The sequence below is a fragment of the Schistocerca cancellata genome, chromosome 4 (genome assembly GCF_023864275.1).
Source record: "Schistocerca cancellata isolate TAMUIC-IGC-003103 chromosome 4, iqSchCanc2.1, whole genome shotgun sequence".
Taxonomy (NCBI): domain Eukaryota; kingdom Metazoa; phylum Arthropoda; class Insecta; order Orthoptera; family Acrididae; genus Schistocerca; species Schistocerca cancellata.
In genome coordinates this window covers 639,022,009-639,039,540 of record NC_064629.1, presented here as the reverse complement: position 1 = coordinate 639,039,540, position 17,532 = coordinate 639,022,009, and the positions used below count along the sequence as shown (strand labels likewise).

General features: G+C 45.2%; 1 protein-coding gene across 2 annotated transcripts in view; it reads right to left on the bottom strand.

The window, feature by feature from the left end:
* Positions 1–17,532, bottom strand: part of LOC126183235 (MAM and LDL-receptor class A domain-containing protein 1-like) — a 433,083-nt gene that overhangs the window by 142,733 nt on the left and 272,818 nt on the right. For both annotated transcript variants that reach the window (XM_049925025.1, XM_049925024.1), the window contains exons 11-12: positions 16,737–16,907; positions 16,435–16,543 (exon numbers count right to left, since the gene is read on the bottom strand). In XM_049925025.1, coding sequence (XP_049780982.1) covers positions 16,435–16,543; positions 16,737–16,907 — 280 coding nt within the window. The remainder of the gene's footprint in view (positions 1–16,434; positions 16,544–16,736; positions 16,908–17,532) is intronic.

Sequence of the window (17,532 nt, the reverse complement as noted above, 5' to 3'; positions counted from 1 at the left end):
TCTCTTATCTCGTCTATCGTTGCGAGTTTTCGTCCTTTCAACGGGGCTTTCAACTTTGGAAATAAAAAAATCTGCAGGGGCCAGGTCTGGAGAGTACGGAGGATGAGACAGCACAGTGATTTCGTTTTTTGTGCAATAGTCACCCACCAACAGCGATGAATGTGCAGGTCCGTTATCGTGATGCAAGAGCCATGAATTGTCTCGCCACATTTCAGGCTGTTTCCTTCTCACATTTTCTCGCAGGGGTCGCAAAACGTCCCGATAGTACCACTGACTAACGGTTTGTCCTTGTGGCACGAATTCACGATGAACTAATCCTACCAAGTCAAAGAAAACTGTCAGCATGGCTTTGACATTGGACCTAATCTGACGAGATTTTTTTGGTCTTGAAGAAACTTTCCCGACCCGTTATCAGGACTGAGTCTTGGTCTCAATATCATAACCGTAGATCCACGTCTCATCACCAGTTATGATTCTCTTAATTAACATCTCGTTGTCATTTGCGCGATCCCACAGCTCTTCACAGATTGCGAGGTAAAGGTCTTTCTGGTCTTGATTCATGAGCCGTGGGACGAACTTGGCGGCAACACAGTGCATTCCAAGATGCTGTCAGGATTTCATGACATGATGCAACTGAAATTTTACATTCTTCTGCAATCTCTCAGTCTTCGACTGGCACGCACAGTCTCGTTGACGTTCCTGACATGAGCGTCGTCGGTAGACGTCGAAGGGCGTCCTGAACGAGGGTCATCTGTAACTTCCGTCCGGCGATTTTTCAAACCGTGTGAACCATTCGTAACACCGGTTACGGCTTAAGCACTCATCACCGTTGGTTTCCTGAATCATTTGGTGTGTCACTCTAAAGGTTTTCTTGAGTTTCACGCAAAATTTAAAGTAAAGCAGACGTGTTGCTCCTCTAACTCTGCCTTCTCCAAATTCGCAAACTACGTGACACAATGTTCTACTCAATACAGCCCTGAACAATAACTAACACACATAAAACACTGAAACTCCTACACATTAAACACAGACGTGTGCAGGGATGCCAATAGCATTTCACTCCAACACACCATTGGCGCGAAATTACGAATGTTCAGGAATCTTTTGAACAGACCTCGTATACTTTAGAACGAAATGATAATTAAATCAATACCTTAATCTGTCGACAGGCGTTGATATGCATCAACGGGGACAGTTGAATATGTGTGCTCCGACGGGGACTCGAACCTGGGATCACCTGCTTACATGGCAGACGCTCTATCCATCTGAGCCACCGAGGGCACAGAGGATAGTGCGACTGCAGGGATTTATCAACTGCATGCTCCCCGTGAGACCCACATTCCCAATTTAATGTCCACACACTACATTCGTAGTGGCCCTGCCCACTACACTCATTACTCTCGGCAGACAATCTTAGCGAGTTCCGTAAGAGTTCTGGCAATGTGTGTGCATCCGCACAGAAGAAGAAGGTCAATGGCCGGTTAGCCTTAACTATATGGAGATGGCATCTCTTCTTTTGGAGATGTCCGCCATTGACCATCTTCTTTTGTGCGGATGCACACGCATTGCCCGAACTCTTATGGGACTTGGTAAGATTGTCTGAAACGAGTAATGAGTGTAGTGGGCAGGGGCACTACGAATGTAGTGTGTGGACATTACGTTGGGAATGTGGGTCTCACGGGGAGCGTGCAAGGGATAAATCCCTGTAGTCGCCCTCTCCTGTGTGCCCTTGGTGGCTCAGATGGATAGAGTGTCTGCCCTGTAAGCAGGAAATTCCAGGTTCGAGTCCCAGTCGGGGCACACATTTTTAACTGTTCTCGTTGATGTACATCAACGCCTGTCGACAGCTTAAGGTATTGGTTTATTTATCATTTCATTCTAGAGAGCTGCATGGTCGCCCATGGTATATGTCCGAAAAAACCGATACCGTCTCCATATCGTATGCTCTAGTCCCTAAACCCAGTTACAGAAATGGAAATAAAACTTATTGAGATATACTTTTGGTGTTCTAGCCCTCGACAGCCACATGTTTCAGAAACAAGCAGGGAGTCACTTCTGAATCCTCTCAAGGAACGCATCGGCTGGTGAAACGAGCATTTCCTGCTGGTAGTATAACTGGAACTTGGCGACAATGCTAATATGTGTGGCAACTCTGTGACCACCTAGTTAGTTCCTGGATGGCACAGACATATCCTCCCAAATTCATCTGATATTTTCTTGTCGTTTCCATTGAATAATCTGAGTGATTTTCACTTAAGGTGTGACAGTTTCTTATCAACTTAAGGTTTTGAGTCTAGCGAGGTCGTTCCAAGCACAAACTGCATCATCGTCTTTTAGATTGCGATTTATCTGTCCTGGCAACCACTGAGGTAATAAGGGAGAGACGAATACCACAGGTCTTTGCTAGCTCTGAGGTAATAAAGTCACATTGTAAAGTGAAGTCTGCTTTAGCTCTCGATTCTAGTCTCAATGAAGGGCTGTTTGTTACCTGTTCTGTGACAGAGTTACAAGCAGCCAGATCTAAAATCAGTAGGAAACTCTTAAGAAAACTTTTCCATCACCAATGCTCCTGCTCCTTCAGGTACCCCATAGCGTAAGAGCGAGAAACTTGTGACACTGCACAATTGATTATGCCTTTTTCTGCTTCTGCCGACATAATTTTTTGTGAATACACAATTTTTATTTATGAAACTGTGTGCATTGAATAATTTATTAACTGGGGTTCTTTATGCATCTACTCTAGCTGCCAAATTTCCACGCTACTTGTGTATGACACAGGTCACTACATAAACACAAACCGTTCGAAGTGCAAAATGCATAACATCTTTGTAAGGAGATGTTGAGTTGCAGACAGGAACAACAACAATACTGCTATACATTTAAGTTTTCGGCCAAACGGCCTTCTTCTGAAGTAGAAAACACATAGACATTTACACAAGCGCAACTCACACGCCCTCAGAGGTTCAGCATTCGTATTCTGAGTACGAGATTGGCGACTCTGGGGTTCCTGTTCTGTGGACTGGAAAGCGCCGTCAGTTCTCTGTCCCTAACCTCTGGGCATGCTTCAGCGACTACTGTGAGGCGTGGCGTTAGAGTGTTGTGTGCCATAGGCACTGTGGCTTAACCATCCAGCTCACGAGGATGGTAAAAACTTCTTCCCAAACCCCTCAATCTCAAGGTGTGCTGTGCACTGATGAGATGCAAGGCTGTTGAGAAGGGACGCTTGCTAGTGGGCAACCTCTGGGGAATCTGCTGCACCTCAGTTGCGTACGTCTTATCCAGACAAGAGGGGCTGTGCCTGGGCAGACTTCCTTCCCTGGCTGTTCGTGGGAACTACATGAAGCCTAGACCTAACATTTCTACTCCCAGCGGTTCAGGTGGTTCATTGGCAATATTAACACCCAAACTCCTAAGAGGCCCTGTGGGGTAGTTCACCTGGGTCATCTTTGAATGTCAGGGATAGTATTAGAGGACCACATCCTGTGGTAGATAATGTCTTTGTTGTGATGAGATGTGTGGATTGTTCTTTTGAAAATTTGTCACCCTTCTATAACCATAAAGCTCTGGAGATACTTGAGTGGCAACTCAAATCTATCAAGAGGCTGCACAACAGTACTCTCCAGCTCGAAACTATGAAAGCTCCCCAAGTAAACAATCTGTTGATGCCAAGTTACTTAGAGAATATCCCATCACTTGTGAGCTGCACACTGGGTTAAACAGTGTTAAAGGAGTTGTAAAACTCCAGGACGCTATGCACATGGATACAAACAAACGGCAGCAGGAATGGGAAAGTGCACAGGTGACTGAAGTCCAGAATTTTATGAAAAAGATTGATGATGAGCTTCAGAAGTCACCATCCTTTTTCCTGACATACAATTTTCTGAAGTTTTCTGAGTATATTGCAGCAGGCATTCTTAACCTTAGGGTTAGACTTTATTTCCCAAATCCAATGCGCTCCCTCGAGTGTCAACGCTTTGGTCACACCACTTTTGGTTGTGATGGTCGGGCTACATGTGGAAGATGTGGCACTGCAGCCCACGACCTGGGTTTTCAGTGCACTGCCGCACTCTTGTATGTTAATTGCTACCAGACTCATCTCGTTTGGAGCTGGGACTGTCCTGTCTTCGCAAAGAAAAGTATATCCGGGAGATAGAAGTCACTCAGTGGGTCTCATACTCTGATGCAAAGAAAGAATTTAACCCTACTCAGCCACCGCATTTTGTGAAGTCTTTTGCCTTGGTGTCCAGAATATCATCGTTAGCACTCAGACTATTGAGCAGGGCACATATACCTGCACATGCAAATGCAGCTGCCATCCTGCGGCGCAGGTCTTACAACCCAGCGCTCCTTTAGCTGAGACATTAATAGTTGCTGAACATAATGTCAGCCAAGATAGCAAACCAGCGTGACAGCCATCGGATGAGGTCCATTCAACGCGGTGTTTCTGTTACATCGGCCTTGCTACTGTCCCCAAAATCCAAGCTGGGGACGAAGACAAACAGGCCAGCGCGATCAGGTCCAAAGCCATCGGACCATGTGACCTTAGTGCTGTATGATGTATTTAACGATGACCATACCATTGATGGTATGGATGTCGACGCTCGTCTGAGAGAACCAGCGAGCACCTCAAGTGATCCCCTCCCATTCTGTTGCAGCCTCCCTGCCGTGGCGGAACCTCAGTTTTAAGATAGCTTCATACTTCAGTGGAACTTGCAAGGTTCAGGATGCATGTGGAGGAATTACGTCTACTTACATAGGGTCGTCCACTTTGTATATGTATTCAAGAGACTCATTTCAAATCCTCTCACACCCTGCACTACATAGTTATGTTCTCCACAGATACTTAGTGGAGAGAGAGACAAGGGTGGGAGCGGCTATTTTCCTCAACACCCCCCCCCCTTCACTCTTTGCCACTGTCCCTCATGGACAGCCAACAAGCAGTCACAGTGTCTGTGCATGTACGTCATCAGTTGACTGTATGTTCCCTCTACCTGCCCCCACACGTTGCATTTGACAAAGTGGCGTTCCACTGCCTTCTTACTCAGCTCTCTCACCCCTTCATCCTCTGTGGTGATTTTAAGGTCCACAGAGTGCTTTGGATCTCTGCAACTACCTGCACCAGGGGTAGAGCAGTTGAGAGATTCTCATGTCTTCATTTGCATATTTGCTCAACATGGGGCCAAGTACGCACTTTTGCTTTCCAACATGGTCGTTCTCTGCTATCAATCTCTTGCTTTGCTCTCCAGCTTTTTCCAGCACTGCTCAATGGGAAGTGGTCAATGACTTCGATGGCAGTGATCACTTTCTGATCTACAGTCACCTGCCACAAGGAGTGGCGTCCAACAGAAAACTACTGCGAATGGCGCTCAGTAGAGGCTATTTTGCCGCTATTATTGCTACTGCCGGTCAGGATTCTGCTTCACAGCTGGATTTGTTGCTGAGAGGGGCAGCTGGGACTTCCAGTCCACCACTGGCGAAGAGTACAACTGCCCCTTTTTCCATATGGGAGCTGGTTTCTGCGTTGTTTGCGGCTTGTGGCATGTCTAAAATGGTTCAAATGGCTCTGAGCACTATGGGACTTAACATTTGTGGTCATCAGTCCCCTAGAACTTAGAACTACTTAAACCTAACTAACCTAAGGACATCACACACATCCATGACCGAGGCAGGATTGGAACCTGCGACCGTAGCAGTCCCGCGGTTCCGGACTGAGCGCCTAGAACCGCTAGACCACCGGGGCCGGCCTGTGGCATGTCTCCTGGTCACCCCAGGATCCTTTATAATATGCTATGGCACCTCACTTGGCGAAGCAAAGAAATTCTCCTCGCCTTCTTTAATGTCATTTGAGCATCAGGTAACTTTCCAACTTTCCTGACTCATGAGGAGAGACAATTTTAATACCTGTTTCAAATCCCGGGAAAGATCACACATGCCGGAGTAGTTATCATGGTATTGCCCTCACTAGCTGTATGAGAAAGATCTTGGAGCAAATGATTAACGTCAACGTTGTCTGGATCTTAGAAATCAGGCAGCTTCTTATTCGCTTTCTGCATAGGTTTAGGAGGTATCGCTACACCTTTGATGACATGGCCTTTCTAGATGGGGCTGTACAACAGGCTTTCCTGGACAACCATCACCTTGTGGCCATATTTTTTGTCTTCGAGAAGGCCTACAGTATTACTTTGAGGCATCTTATCCTCGGGCAGCTCCATGAATGGTGGTTTCCTCAATGTCCTCACATTTTCATTCAGTCCTTCCTCTTGCTCCGCTGTTTTCGACAACGAGTCAGTGACGTCCTCCCTGATCACTTTGAACAGAAGGGTGTCCCTCAAGACAGTGTCTTAAAAGCTATTAACAGTATTAAGTCAGTAGTTAAATGTCCTGTCTAGTGTTTCTTGCATGTGGATCACTTCTGTGCCTGTTGTTCCTCTTCAAACCTTACAGCTACCACACGTCAGCTGCGACAAACTCTCCAATGGTTGGGTGAATGCACGGAGAAGAGAGCTAGAAGAGAGCTTTTAAGTTTTCATCTGAGAAGTCTGTGTACGTTTTTTTAACCATTTCCATTCTGTTTTAAATTTTCCTGTGTTGCAAGTGAGGGATACTGTTCTTAATTTTTTGTGGGCCTCACATTTGACTCGAAACTTATAAGGTTACCAAGCCTTAAGGATCTGAAAAGATGGTTCGTCAAAGCAATGAATGTCTTAGCCACAATTCATGGGGGCAGGATAGGACTTGTCTGCTCCTGTTTTACAGAGCCTTTGTGCGATCTCAGCTTGATTATGGGTGCACGGTCTATGAGTCTGCAAGATCCTCTTATTTAAACATGTTGGATATGGTGCACCATGAATGGATTCGGCTGGCCACCAAGGCATTGTGGACGAGTCCCATATCAAGTTCCTGTGCTGCGTTTGCTGAGCCACCACTACACTTCAGGTGATGGCTGCTCATTGTTCATCAGGGATATAAAACAGTGTCCACATCATACACACCTGCACACCATACTGTTGCTCGGCGTCCAGTGGAAGGCTTTTTGTTATCGGCAACAAGCGATGAGGCCCTATGGGATTCACGTGAAGGATTACCTTTTAGAGGTGGGTGTGGCTGGTTTTAACGTTTTACATCACGACTGGAGCAGATTTCCACATTGGGTCCTCCAGCGGCCCAGACTTATTTTAAACTTGACGAGTTTTGAGAAGAGTGCATCCCAGATGGTTTTACAGTGATGAACCGTTTTTTCAGCAGAGCTCTATGTGATCCTGAAGGCTGTGGAGCAGATACGATACATTCATGGCACACGGTTTCTCATCTGCTCTGATTCTCTTGATGCATACAATCGTTGCAGAACCTGTACCCAGCAGAGAAATTGGTACAGCTGATTCATGACCAACTGTACTTCCTCCAATGGCAAGGGAAGCAAGTGTTACTCTGCTGGGTGCCAGGGCATGTGGGGATTCAGGGAAATAAACAAGCCGATAAGGCTGCCGAGGACGCCTGCAGCACACATGTTGTGACGCATTGCGCTATTCCTCTGCAGGCTGCCATTTGTATTATGTCAGAGGTCCATGCACTTGTGGGAGGAGGAATGACTGGCAGTGACGAACAGTAAGCTATGGTTGGTGAAGTCAAGTATCCAGTCACGGCATTCCTTCTGGAGGTCGTTCAGGTGGGTACAAGTGGCCCTTGCAAGCCCCTAAATCTGACCCTGTCGCTTTACACATTGCTTCTTACTCCGCCGAGAGGACACCCATTCTGTGATTCTTGTGGCGTGCAAATCACTATACGCCATATTTTAACCGAGTTCATTCTCTTTCGTGATGTGAGGGAGGAAGTGAATCTCGGTGGGGATCTGCCCTCTTTTTTAGCTGATGAGGCGACTGTGGTCAAAGTTTTTAGGTTTTGTGACGTGAATGGACTCTGATTTCAGCTGTTAGGCTGGAAGTTGTAGTTTGTTGCAGATAGCTAGCTCATCCTTTTTCTTCCTGCGATTGGTCAGCCATGACCACCTGATATGTTGTTTAATTCCTCCTACAGCTTTCTCCCATTTTAGTCTAAGTTTTAATCCTGACTTCATACCTTCTTTTTTCGTGCTTCAGTAGGGGCGGCACACATAGTTTGCCACAATTTTGTTATTTTTCTTTTCCATTGCTGCTTTCTCCTCCTGTTAAGTGTATTTTGCTGCCACTCGTCTCTTACTACTTTCGTCCAGGCGCTATAAAGACCTTGTTGTCGTGCGCCCAAGCTACCCTATCAACCCACAACTCACACACACATGACCACTGTCTCTGGCCCCTGAGGCCGCACTCAGTGGCCAGAGACAGTGGTCATGTGTGTGTGAGTTTTACTTGAGTGAACATTTCTGTGTTTTCTACTTCAGATGAAGGTCTTTTGGCCGAAAGCTTAAATGTATAGCAGTCTTGTTCTCCATATGGTGAGCAGCAAGCTATGCCTTTCATAATATTGTCGTTATTCCATCCTGGATGTCCCATTCTTTATTATCTTACTAATTCGACCTGATTTAGGCACACTCATGTTGCAGATACGTTATATTTTACTGAAATAACCTTTCGGCATATGATTATTGTAGTAAGTTGTAATTCATTTATAAATATTAGTACAATGCAGATTTTAACAGCATTTTTCCATTAGGTGATTAAACACAACAGTAAATATACACTACTGGCCATTAAAATTGCTACACCAAGAAGAAATGCAGATGATAAACGGGTATTCATTGAACCCATATATTATACTAGAACTGACATGTGATTACATTTTCACGCAATTTGGATGCATAGATCCTGAGAAATCAGTACCCAGAACAACCACCTCTGGCCGTAATAACGGCCTTGATACGCCTGGGCATTGAGTCAAACAGAGCTTGGATGGCGTGTACAGGTACATCTACATCTACATCTACATCCATACTCCGCAAAGCCACCTGACGGTGTGTGGCGGAGGGTACCCTGAGTACCTATATCGGTTCTCCCTTCCATTCCAATCTCGTACTGTTCGTGGAAAGAAGGATTGTCGGTATGCTTCTGTGTGGGCTCTAATCTCTCTGATTTTATCCTCATGGTCTCTTCGCGAGATATACGTAGGAGGGAGCAATATACTGCTTGACTCCTCGGTGAAGGTATGTACTAGAAACTTTAACAAAAGCCCGTACCGAGCTACTGAGCGTCTCTCTTGCAGAGTCTTCCACTGGAGCTTATCTATCATCTCCGTAACGCTTTCGCGATTACTAAATGATCCTGTAACGAAGCGCGCTGCTCTCCGTTCGATCTTCTCTATCTCTTCTATCAACCCTATCTGGTACGGATCCCACACTGCTGAGCAGTATTCAAGCAGTGGGCGAACAAGCGTATTGTAACATCTGTACATCTGCCCATGCAGCTTCAACACTATACCGCAGTTCATCAAGAGTAGTGACTGGCGTATTGTGACGAGCCAGTTGCTCGGCCACCATCGACCAGACGTTTCCAATTGGTGAGAGATCTGGAGAATGTGCTGGCCAGGGCAGCAGTTGAATATTTTCTGTATCCAGAAAGGCCCGTACAGGACCTGCGACATGCGGTCGTGCGTTATCCTGCTGAAATGTAGGGTTTCGCAGAGATCGAATGAAGGGTAGAGCCACTGGTCGTAACACATCTGAAATGTAACGTCCACTGTTCAAAGTGCCGTCAATGCGAACAAGAGGTGACCGAGACATGTAACCAATGGCACCCCATACCATCACGCCGGGTGATACGCCAGTATGGCGATGACGAATACACGCTTCCAATGTGCGTTCACCGCGATGTCTCCAAACACGGATGCGACCGTCATGATGCTGTAAAGAGAACCTGGATTCATCCGAAAAAATGAAGTTTTGCCATTAGTGCACCCAGGTTCGTCGTTGAGTACTCCATCGCAGGCGCTCCTTTCTGTGATGCAACGTCAAGGGTAACCGCAGCCATGGTCTCCGAGCTGACAGTCCCTGCTGCTGCGAACGTCGTCGAACTGTTCGTGCAGATGGTTCTTGTCTTGCAAACGTCCCCATCTGTTGACTCAGGGATCGAGACGTAGCTGCACGATCCGTTACAGCTATGCAGATAAGATGCCTGTCATCTCGATTGCTAGTGATACGAGGCCGTTGGGATCCAGCACGGCGTTCCGTATTACCCTCCTGAACCCACCGATTCCATATTCTGCTAACAGTCATTGGATCTCGACCAACGCGAGCAGCACTGTCGCGATACGATAAACCGCAATCGCGATAGGCTACAATCCGACCTTTATCAAAGTCGGAAAAATGATGGTAAGCATTTCTCCTCCTTACACCTGGCATCACAACAACGTTTCACGAGGCAACGCCGGTCAACTGCTGTTTGTGTATGAGAAATCGGTTGTAAACCTCCCTCATGTCAGGACGTTGTAGGTGTCGCCACCGGCGCCAACCTTGTGTGAATGCTCTGAAAAGCTAATCATTTGCATATCGCAGCATCTTCTTCCTGTCGGTTAAATTTCGCGTCTGTAGCACGTCATCTTCGTGGTGTAGCAATTTTAATGGCCAGTAGTGTATGAGAGAAATTAATCATCAGCAATATAATCTCTGACATTATCTGAAACAGTCTAATAGTTTATCGATTCCATGCCTGTGGCAAATTTTTCGTTCGGAGTTAAATATGTCGTTAAGCCAGGTTTCAAGTGAATTTTTGTCCGGAAAGAAATCGTCTTGACGGTTGTCCGATAAGGAGCGGAATAGGTAAACGTTGGAGGGTGCAAGAGCAGGAGACTAAGTGTGTGAAGGATGAGTTCCTCTGGATAGCTTTGCTTATGAAATCAGCAGAGTGCGTTATCACGTAGTAGCAACGCTTAATGCAGTTTTGTTGGTCGGTTTTCTTATATTGCGATTGAAAGATGTTTCAGTTGTGGGCAAGAAATGTCAACTACGTGGGACACACCGCCTGAGAGGAGTTCGCACTTCACAACACCATATTATTGTTTACAAATGCAAAATATTTTCTGTTCACTCGGCCCTTTTCTCGAGGAAATTTCTTTTTTATGGCTCAGCCATTAATTTCTTCTTCAGAAGTTAACATAAAGCCATCATAACTCGCCGCCAGTAACAATACTGGATAGGAATGCTCAGTGAGCGAACTGATAACGTTCAAGCAAAAATGTATTAACAGCCTCCCCTTTGATTTTTGTTTCTTTGAGTTAGTCTCTTACAGCCAGCTTCTGAACGATGCCTATAGGATGCAAATATTTCCCAAATGTTAAACGGTCGCAGTTCATCACATATATGTCAATTATCAAGCCTTCATGAATGTAGGAAATCTTTCAGACTTGAACTATTCTTCTTGAAACAAGAAAGTCCTTATCTGACGTGATTTGTCTGACAGCATTCTGCCATACCACGCCGCATCGCTATCACCTGATCGGACTGTTGTTGACATCAGGCGACCACTGATCGGTCGCCGCTGTAGGATGAGGAAATTCTCGAGCATAAAGTGTTCTGATCTTGATGCAGACACAAGCTCTTTCGCAGAAATATTTCTTAAAGGATTTGTTATTGTTGGGAGTTTGAACTTAACTAAACTCCTCCTGAAGGCCCATCGGTAGCGACCGGCCGCCGTGTCATCCTCAGCCCACAGGCGTCAATGGACGTGGATATGGAGGGTCATGTGGTGAGCACACAGCTCTTCCAGATGTACGTCAGTTCACGAGACCGAAGCCGCTATTTCTCAATCAAGTCGCTCCTCAATTTGCCTCACAAGGGCTGAGTACACCCCGCTTGCCAACAGCGCTCGGCAGACCGGATGGTCACCCATCCAAGTGCTAGCCCAGTTCGACAACGCTTAACTTCGGTGATCTACAGCGCCATATTCTGCCTGTTTACATACCTCTGTATCTGAACACGCATGCTTAAACCATTTTTCTTGGCGCTTCAGTGTATGTTCTAAAACCTTATTGCAAATTCATGTCAGTGATATGAGTCTATAATTCTGCGTACTACTTCTATTTCCTTTCTTGTGTATTGATGTGATTTGTGCAGCTTTCCAAGAAACAAAGGAAGGAAGATTAGGGTTTAACGATCCGTCGACGGAGCAGAAGCTCGGACTGTTTCAAGGATGGAGCAGGGAATCGGCCGTGCTCTTTCAAAGGAACCTTCGCGGCATTTGCCATGAACGATTAAGAGAAATCACGTAAATTCTAAAATTTCAACCGTCGTCCTCCCGAATGAGAGTCCAGTGGACTAAGGACTACGCAGCCTCGCTCCCTGTGCAACATTTTAGTTCTCAGGTACAGATCTTTCGTCGAGATAGCGGTTGGATATGATTATTAAATATGAAGCTATTAAATCAGCATACTGCGAAAGAAACCTAATTTTATAAAAACTGGACTTCCCTTTATTAAGTGAGTTGTTTCGCTCCTTCGAGGGTATCTACTTCCAAGCTATTCATATTGGCAGCTGTTCTTGATTTGAATTCTCGAATAATTACTGCATCTTCTTTGGTGATCTTTTGTTGCACTAAAATAGCCCGTGATACTGTGTCTTCATTTCTCATACGTGAATATATTTTATTTAATTATCTGTTGTTTTCGTTTATTTTTTTCAGACAGTAAATGGATAATGCTTCTTCTATGTTATGTCTGTTCTACTGTCTGCACGGTCTAGGTTGCCTATGGTCTGAAGTTCATTCACTCTGTATTATCGACACGTTTCCCTCTTCCTTCTAAATTATTTGTTTGTTGTCACATTATGACTTGAATCATAGATTACACTTTAATTTGCAAAGCTGTTTTTCATTATACAACATATAAATGTGTAGCAACCTGTGGATCCTTCAAATCGACAAATCAAATCGCCTCGTTTCTTCAGTACTTCCTACTATCTTGCTTCATAATACGCGTGATTCGTGGTTGACCTGTATAATTCCTGTTTCAAATTGTTTATGCGCAATTCACATTTCCAAAACGATATTTTTGTTATCGGGATGACCCAACAGTTATTAAAGTGTCAATATTCCGTTTTTGTTTTTAGCACTCTATAGTTTTGTTATTTTGACGATGAGCCTACATTTCGATACGACTGAAATCTACAATTTAAACTACACTTCCATGTTATATAATGTGAAGAAAAATGACGGAAAATTATGATTAAAATGATACTTAGTCCACCTGATTGTTTATTTGTCTTCGTCTATGTGATTCTTTTTTTAAAAAAGGGGTTATTGAAGCTAATGACAACTTCTGCGGGACTCGTGTTTCATCCCTCTGTACTAAAACGAAAAAAAATAATATCTTATTTCCAAAATGTAAATAATTCACAACTGGAATTAATGAACTCATAAAATACATAGATGTAATAATTTGTTGGGATATGAAGTGGAATGATCACATAGGCTCAGTTATAGGTAAAGCGAATGGCAGATTTCCTTTCATTACTAGAATGTTGAGAGGATGCAGTCAGATCACAAAGGAGGTTGCTTAAAACGCTCGTACAGCCCGCCCAAGAATAATGATCAAGTCTGTGGAACCCGTATCAAATAATACTAGTAGGAAATATTGATCGAATTCAAAGAAGGACAACTCGAAAGGCCACAGGTTTGTTTGGCGCGTGGAAGAGCGTCATGAAGTTACTGTAAAACATGAACCAATAGACACTTGAAGATGGACGTCAGCTATCCCGCAGGAGCCTACCTACTATCATAATTTGAAGGAACCAGTATTACGCGAAGAATTTAGAAATATAATATAGCCCACTCGATAACGTTCCGTAGGACTCGCTTAGACAAACTTTAATTAATTACTGATCACACAGAGATAATAAAAACCCGCATTTCCCGTATTACATACAGCAATGGAACGGAAAGAAACCCCAATATCTGGTGCAATGGAAAGTAAACTCAGCTATGCATTTCACAGCGGTTTACGGGATATGGCAGTAGATAAAGACGTAAAAATGCCTTCACTTCATAATGAAAACACATTTCACTGCACTAAATCAAGCTACAGAATTACGCCATTCTCATTAATATAAGCGTTGAAAATTTCCTGTTTTAGTGACGTATTCTTTTATTTTTATGAACTTTCACCCATGTAAGCAACTGGAATTTTTAAATAGCGCAGCTGCAAATCTCGGTAAGTACAATCGCAGAGAAATTCGTTCTTACAATAGTACACTCCTGGAAATGGAAAAAAGAACACATTGACACCGGTGCGTCAGACCCACCATACTTGCTCCGGACACTGCGAGAGGGCTGTACAAGCAATGATCACACGCACGGCACAGCGGACACACCAGGAACCGCGGTGTTGGCCGTCGAATGGCGCTAGCTGCGCAGCATTTGTGCACCGCCGCCGTCAGTGTCAGCCAGTTTGCCGTGGCATACGGAGCTCCATCGCAGTCTTTAACACTGGTAGCATGCCGCGACAGCGTGGACGTGAACCGTATGTGCAGTTGACGGACTTTGAGCGAGGGCGTATAGTGGGCATGCGGGAGGCCGGGTGGACGTACCGCCGAATTGCTCAACACGTGGGGCGTGAGGTCTCCACAGTACATCGATGTTGTCGCCAGTGGTCGGCGGAAGGTGCACGTGCCCGTCGACCTGGGACCGGACCGCAGCGACGCACGGATGCACGCCAAGACCGTAGGATCCTACGCAGTGCCTGGGGTATCGGCGAGGACCATTCGCAACCGTCTCCATGAAGCTGTGCTACGGTCCCGCACACCGTTAGGCCGTCTTCCGCTCACGCCCCAACATCGTGCAGCCCGCCTCCAGTGGTGTCGCGACAGGCGTGAATGGAGGGACGAATGGAGACGTGTCGTCTTCAGCGATGAGAGTCGCTTCTGCCTTGGTGCCAATGATGGTCGTATGCGTGTTTGGCGCCGTGCAGGTGAGCGCCACATTCAGGACTGCATACGACCGAGGCACACAGGGCCAACACCCGGCATCATGGTGTGGGAAGCGATCTCCTACACTGGCCGTACACCACTGGTGATCGTCGAGGGGACACTGAATAGTGCACGGTACATCCAAACCGTCATCGAACCCATCGTTCTACCATTCCTAGACCGGCAAGGGAACTTGCTGTTCCAACAGGACAATGCACGTCCGCATGTATCCCGTGCCACCCAACGTGCTCTAGAAGGTGTAAGTCAACTACCCTGGCCAGCAAGATCTCCTGATCTGTCCCCCATTGAGCATGTTTGGGACTGGATGAAGCGGCGTCTCACGCGGTCTGCACGTCCAGCACGAACGCTGGTCCAACTGAGGCGCCAGGTGGAAATGGCATGGCAAGCCGTTCCACAGGACTACATCCAGCATCTCTACGATCGTCTCCATGGGAGAATAGCAGCCTGCTTTGCTGCGAAAGGTGGATATACACTGTACTAGTGCCGACATTGTGCATGCTCTGTTGCCTGTGTCTATGTGCCTGTGGTTCTGTCAGTGTGATCATGTGATGTATCTGACCCCAGGAATGTGTCAATAAAGTTTCCCCTTCCTGGGACAATGAATTCACGGTGTTCTTATTTCAATTTCCAGGAGTGTAGTTTCTCTGAGAGAAGGAAGAGAAGAAGAGATGTGGAACGATCGTAGTTATAGTGGTCAATATTTCATGTGGTTAAGATAGATCATACGCCGTCAACAGTAAAATGTTGGAAAGTGTAGAAATTGTTGGTGACATTATGGCCGTAGGCTGTGAAATCAAGAAGAGTGATGGAATTTTAGGAAGTAGTATACGCCATGTAAGTGGCTCCTGTGATTATCACTGTGTGAGCTAAAAATAGATGATGAAAGAACTGGTGAATAGTTTATCAGAGTATGGATGAGGAAGTTTTATTTTAAAAAAATAGTTTAATGAACTAGCTGTGTTGAGATGCCGTGATGCATGTTAGGCAGAGCACTGAGTGTCTGTTTGAGAGTTGCCTGGCTTTTGTATAGGAAACGATGCATGTTAATGGGTGTTTGAATATCTACAAACACACAACAAACTAATTGTAGTGGTAACTTTCTTCAGTTTCGAGCACACTGTAGTAAGTCCCCAATTTACTCATACATTTGTCTTCGTTTCACCACATTTGTTTCTAACCGTAGCTTTTCCATGCCGGTCACGGTATCCCTAACGTTTCGTGCCATTAAAGGTATGCAGGAACACATGAGATGAAATCACAAGCCACCGCATTTCAAACAATAGAATGAACACCGTGCGAAACGCCGTTTCTTCATAGGAACCCTAAACTTTGTTGCAGGTTGAGACCTCTCTGGATAGCTGCTTTGTCAGATCAGTCAGCTACTAGGGTAGAAATAACTTTCTAATGTACAAACACAGAGAAAATTGAAAAGTACTATGTTGAATATTTTGACTCTGAAATGGCAAATAAGTGAATTAAGACTGGACGTGAAGTGAAAAATGTTGTCATTTCTGAAGACGGGGACTTACCAAAAGGAAAGACACTGTGCGTTTTCACTTCCCTTATACTCAGGTGACAGAAACCACGCCCTACTGCCGGGGCGCAAAACATTGTTTCTTGCAAGGGTCATCAAGAAGCCTGAAATAAATACACAAAAAAGGTGGTTGAGTAGACCAGATAAAATGTCACATTGTTAATGCTATTTACCAAATAACCATATCATTTGTCCGTAGAATTTTTGAATAGTTTCGGTTTCACAAGACAACCAAGAAAGAAACTGTATGCTCGCTGGGAGCTCCTCATTGAAAAGAGGAAATTTTCGCATGTTTACCTTTTTCTGTTCCAAGCGTGTGGTCCTGCGTGTTGGTTCGCGTCGCTTGTCCGGACACACGCTCCCAATCGATATCGTCCGTGTTATCTCGAGCCCCTGTGTTGCTCCAGCCACACTCGTCAATTTCGAAAGTACAGTCTCCGGGAATAGCAGCAGCAATTTGTGGAGTCGCTTTATGAAACAAAACACAAGTTCGACATACAAAATCTGCAACAATGAAGTTCTACAGACGTTTTCCACGGAGAAAATGTGGAACTATAAAAAAACTGAAAAATTTCTTACAGAATTGCGAGTGATGTGCAGTGGTTCTCGGGATAATGTCACTAAAACTTAAAGGCCTGAGTTGCAGGGAACTAAATATTCGTCGGGCGGAAGGAAGGTTAGAGTTTCAACCGAGGCACCTCGAAGGAATTATCCGAATGGGATGAAAATCGGTAGATGTGATGTACATGTACAGACAAACAAAAGATTACAACTTTATAAAACTTGGATTATTTATTCAACTTCACAAATTGAGCAAGACAGTAACAAGTTGAGCCACCTGTGGCCCTTATTCAAGCAGTTATTCGGCTTGGCGTTAATTGGTAGAGTTGTTGGGTGTCCTGAGGGATACCATGCTAAATTCTGTTCAACTGGCGCATCAGATTGTCAGCACCCAGAAATAATTGGAGGGTCCTGCCCATAATGATCCATACATTCTCAATTGGAGAGAGATCCGGCGACCACGCTGGCCAAGGTAGGGTTTGGCAAGCACGAAGACAAGTAGTAGAAACTCTCTGTGTGGGTGGGCATTATC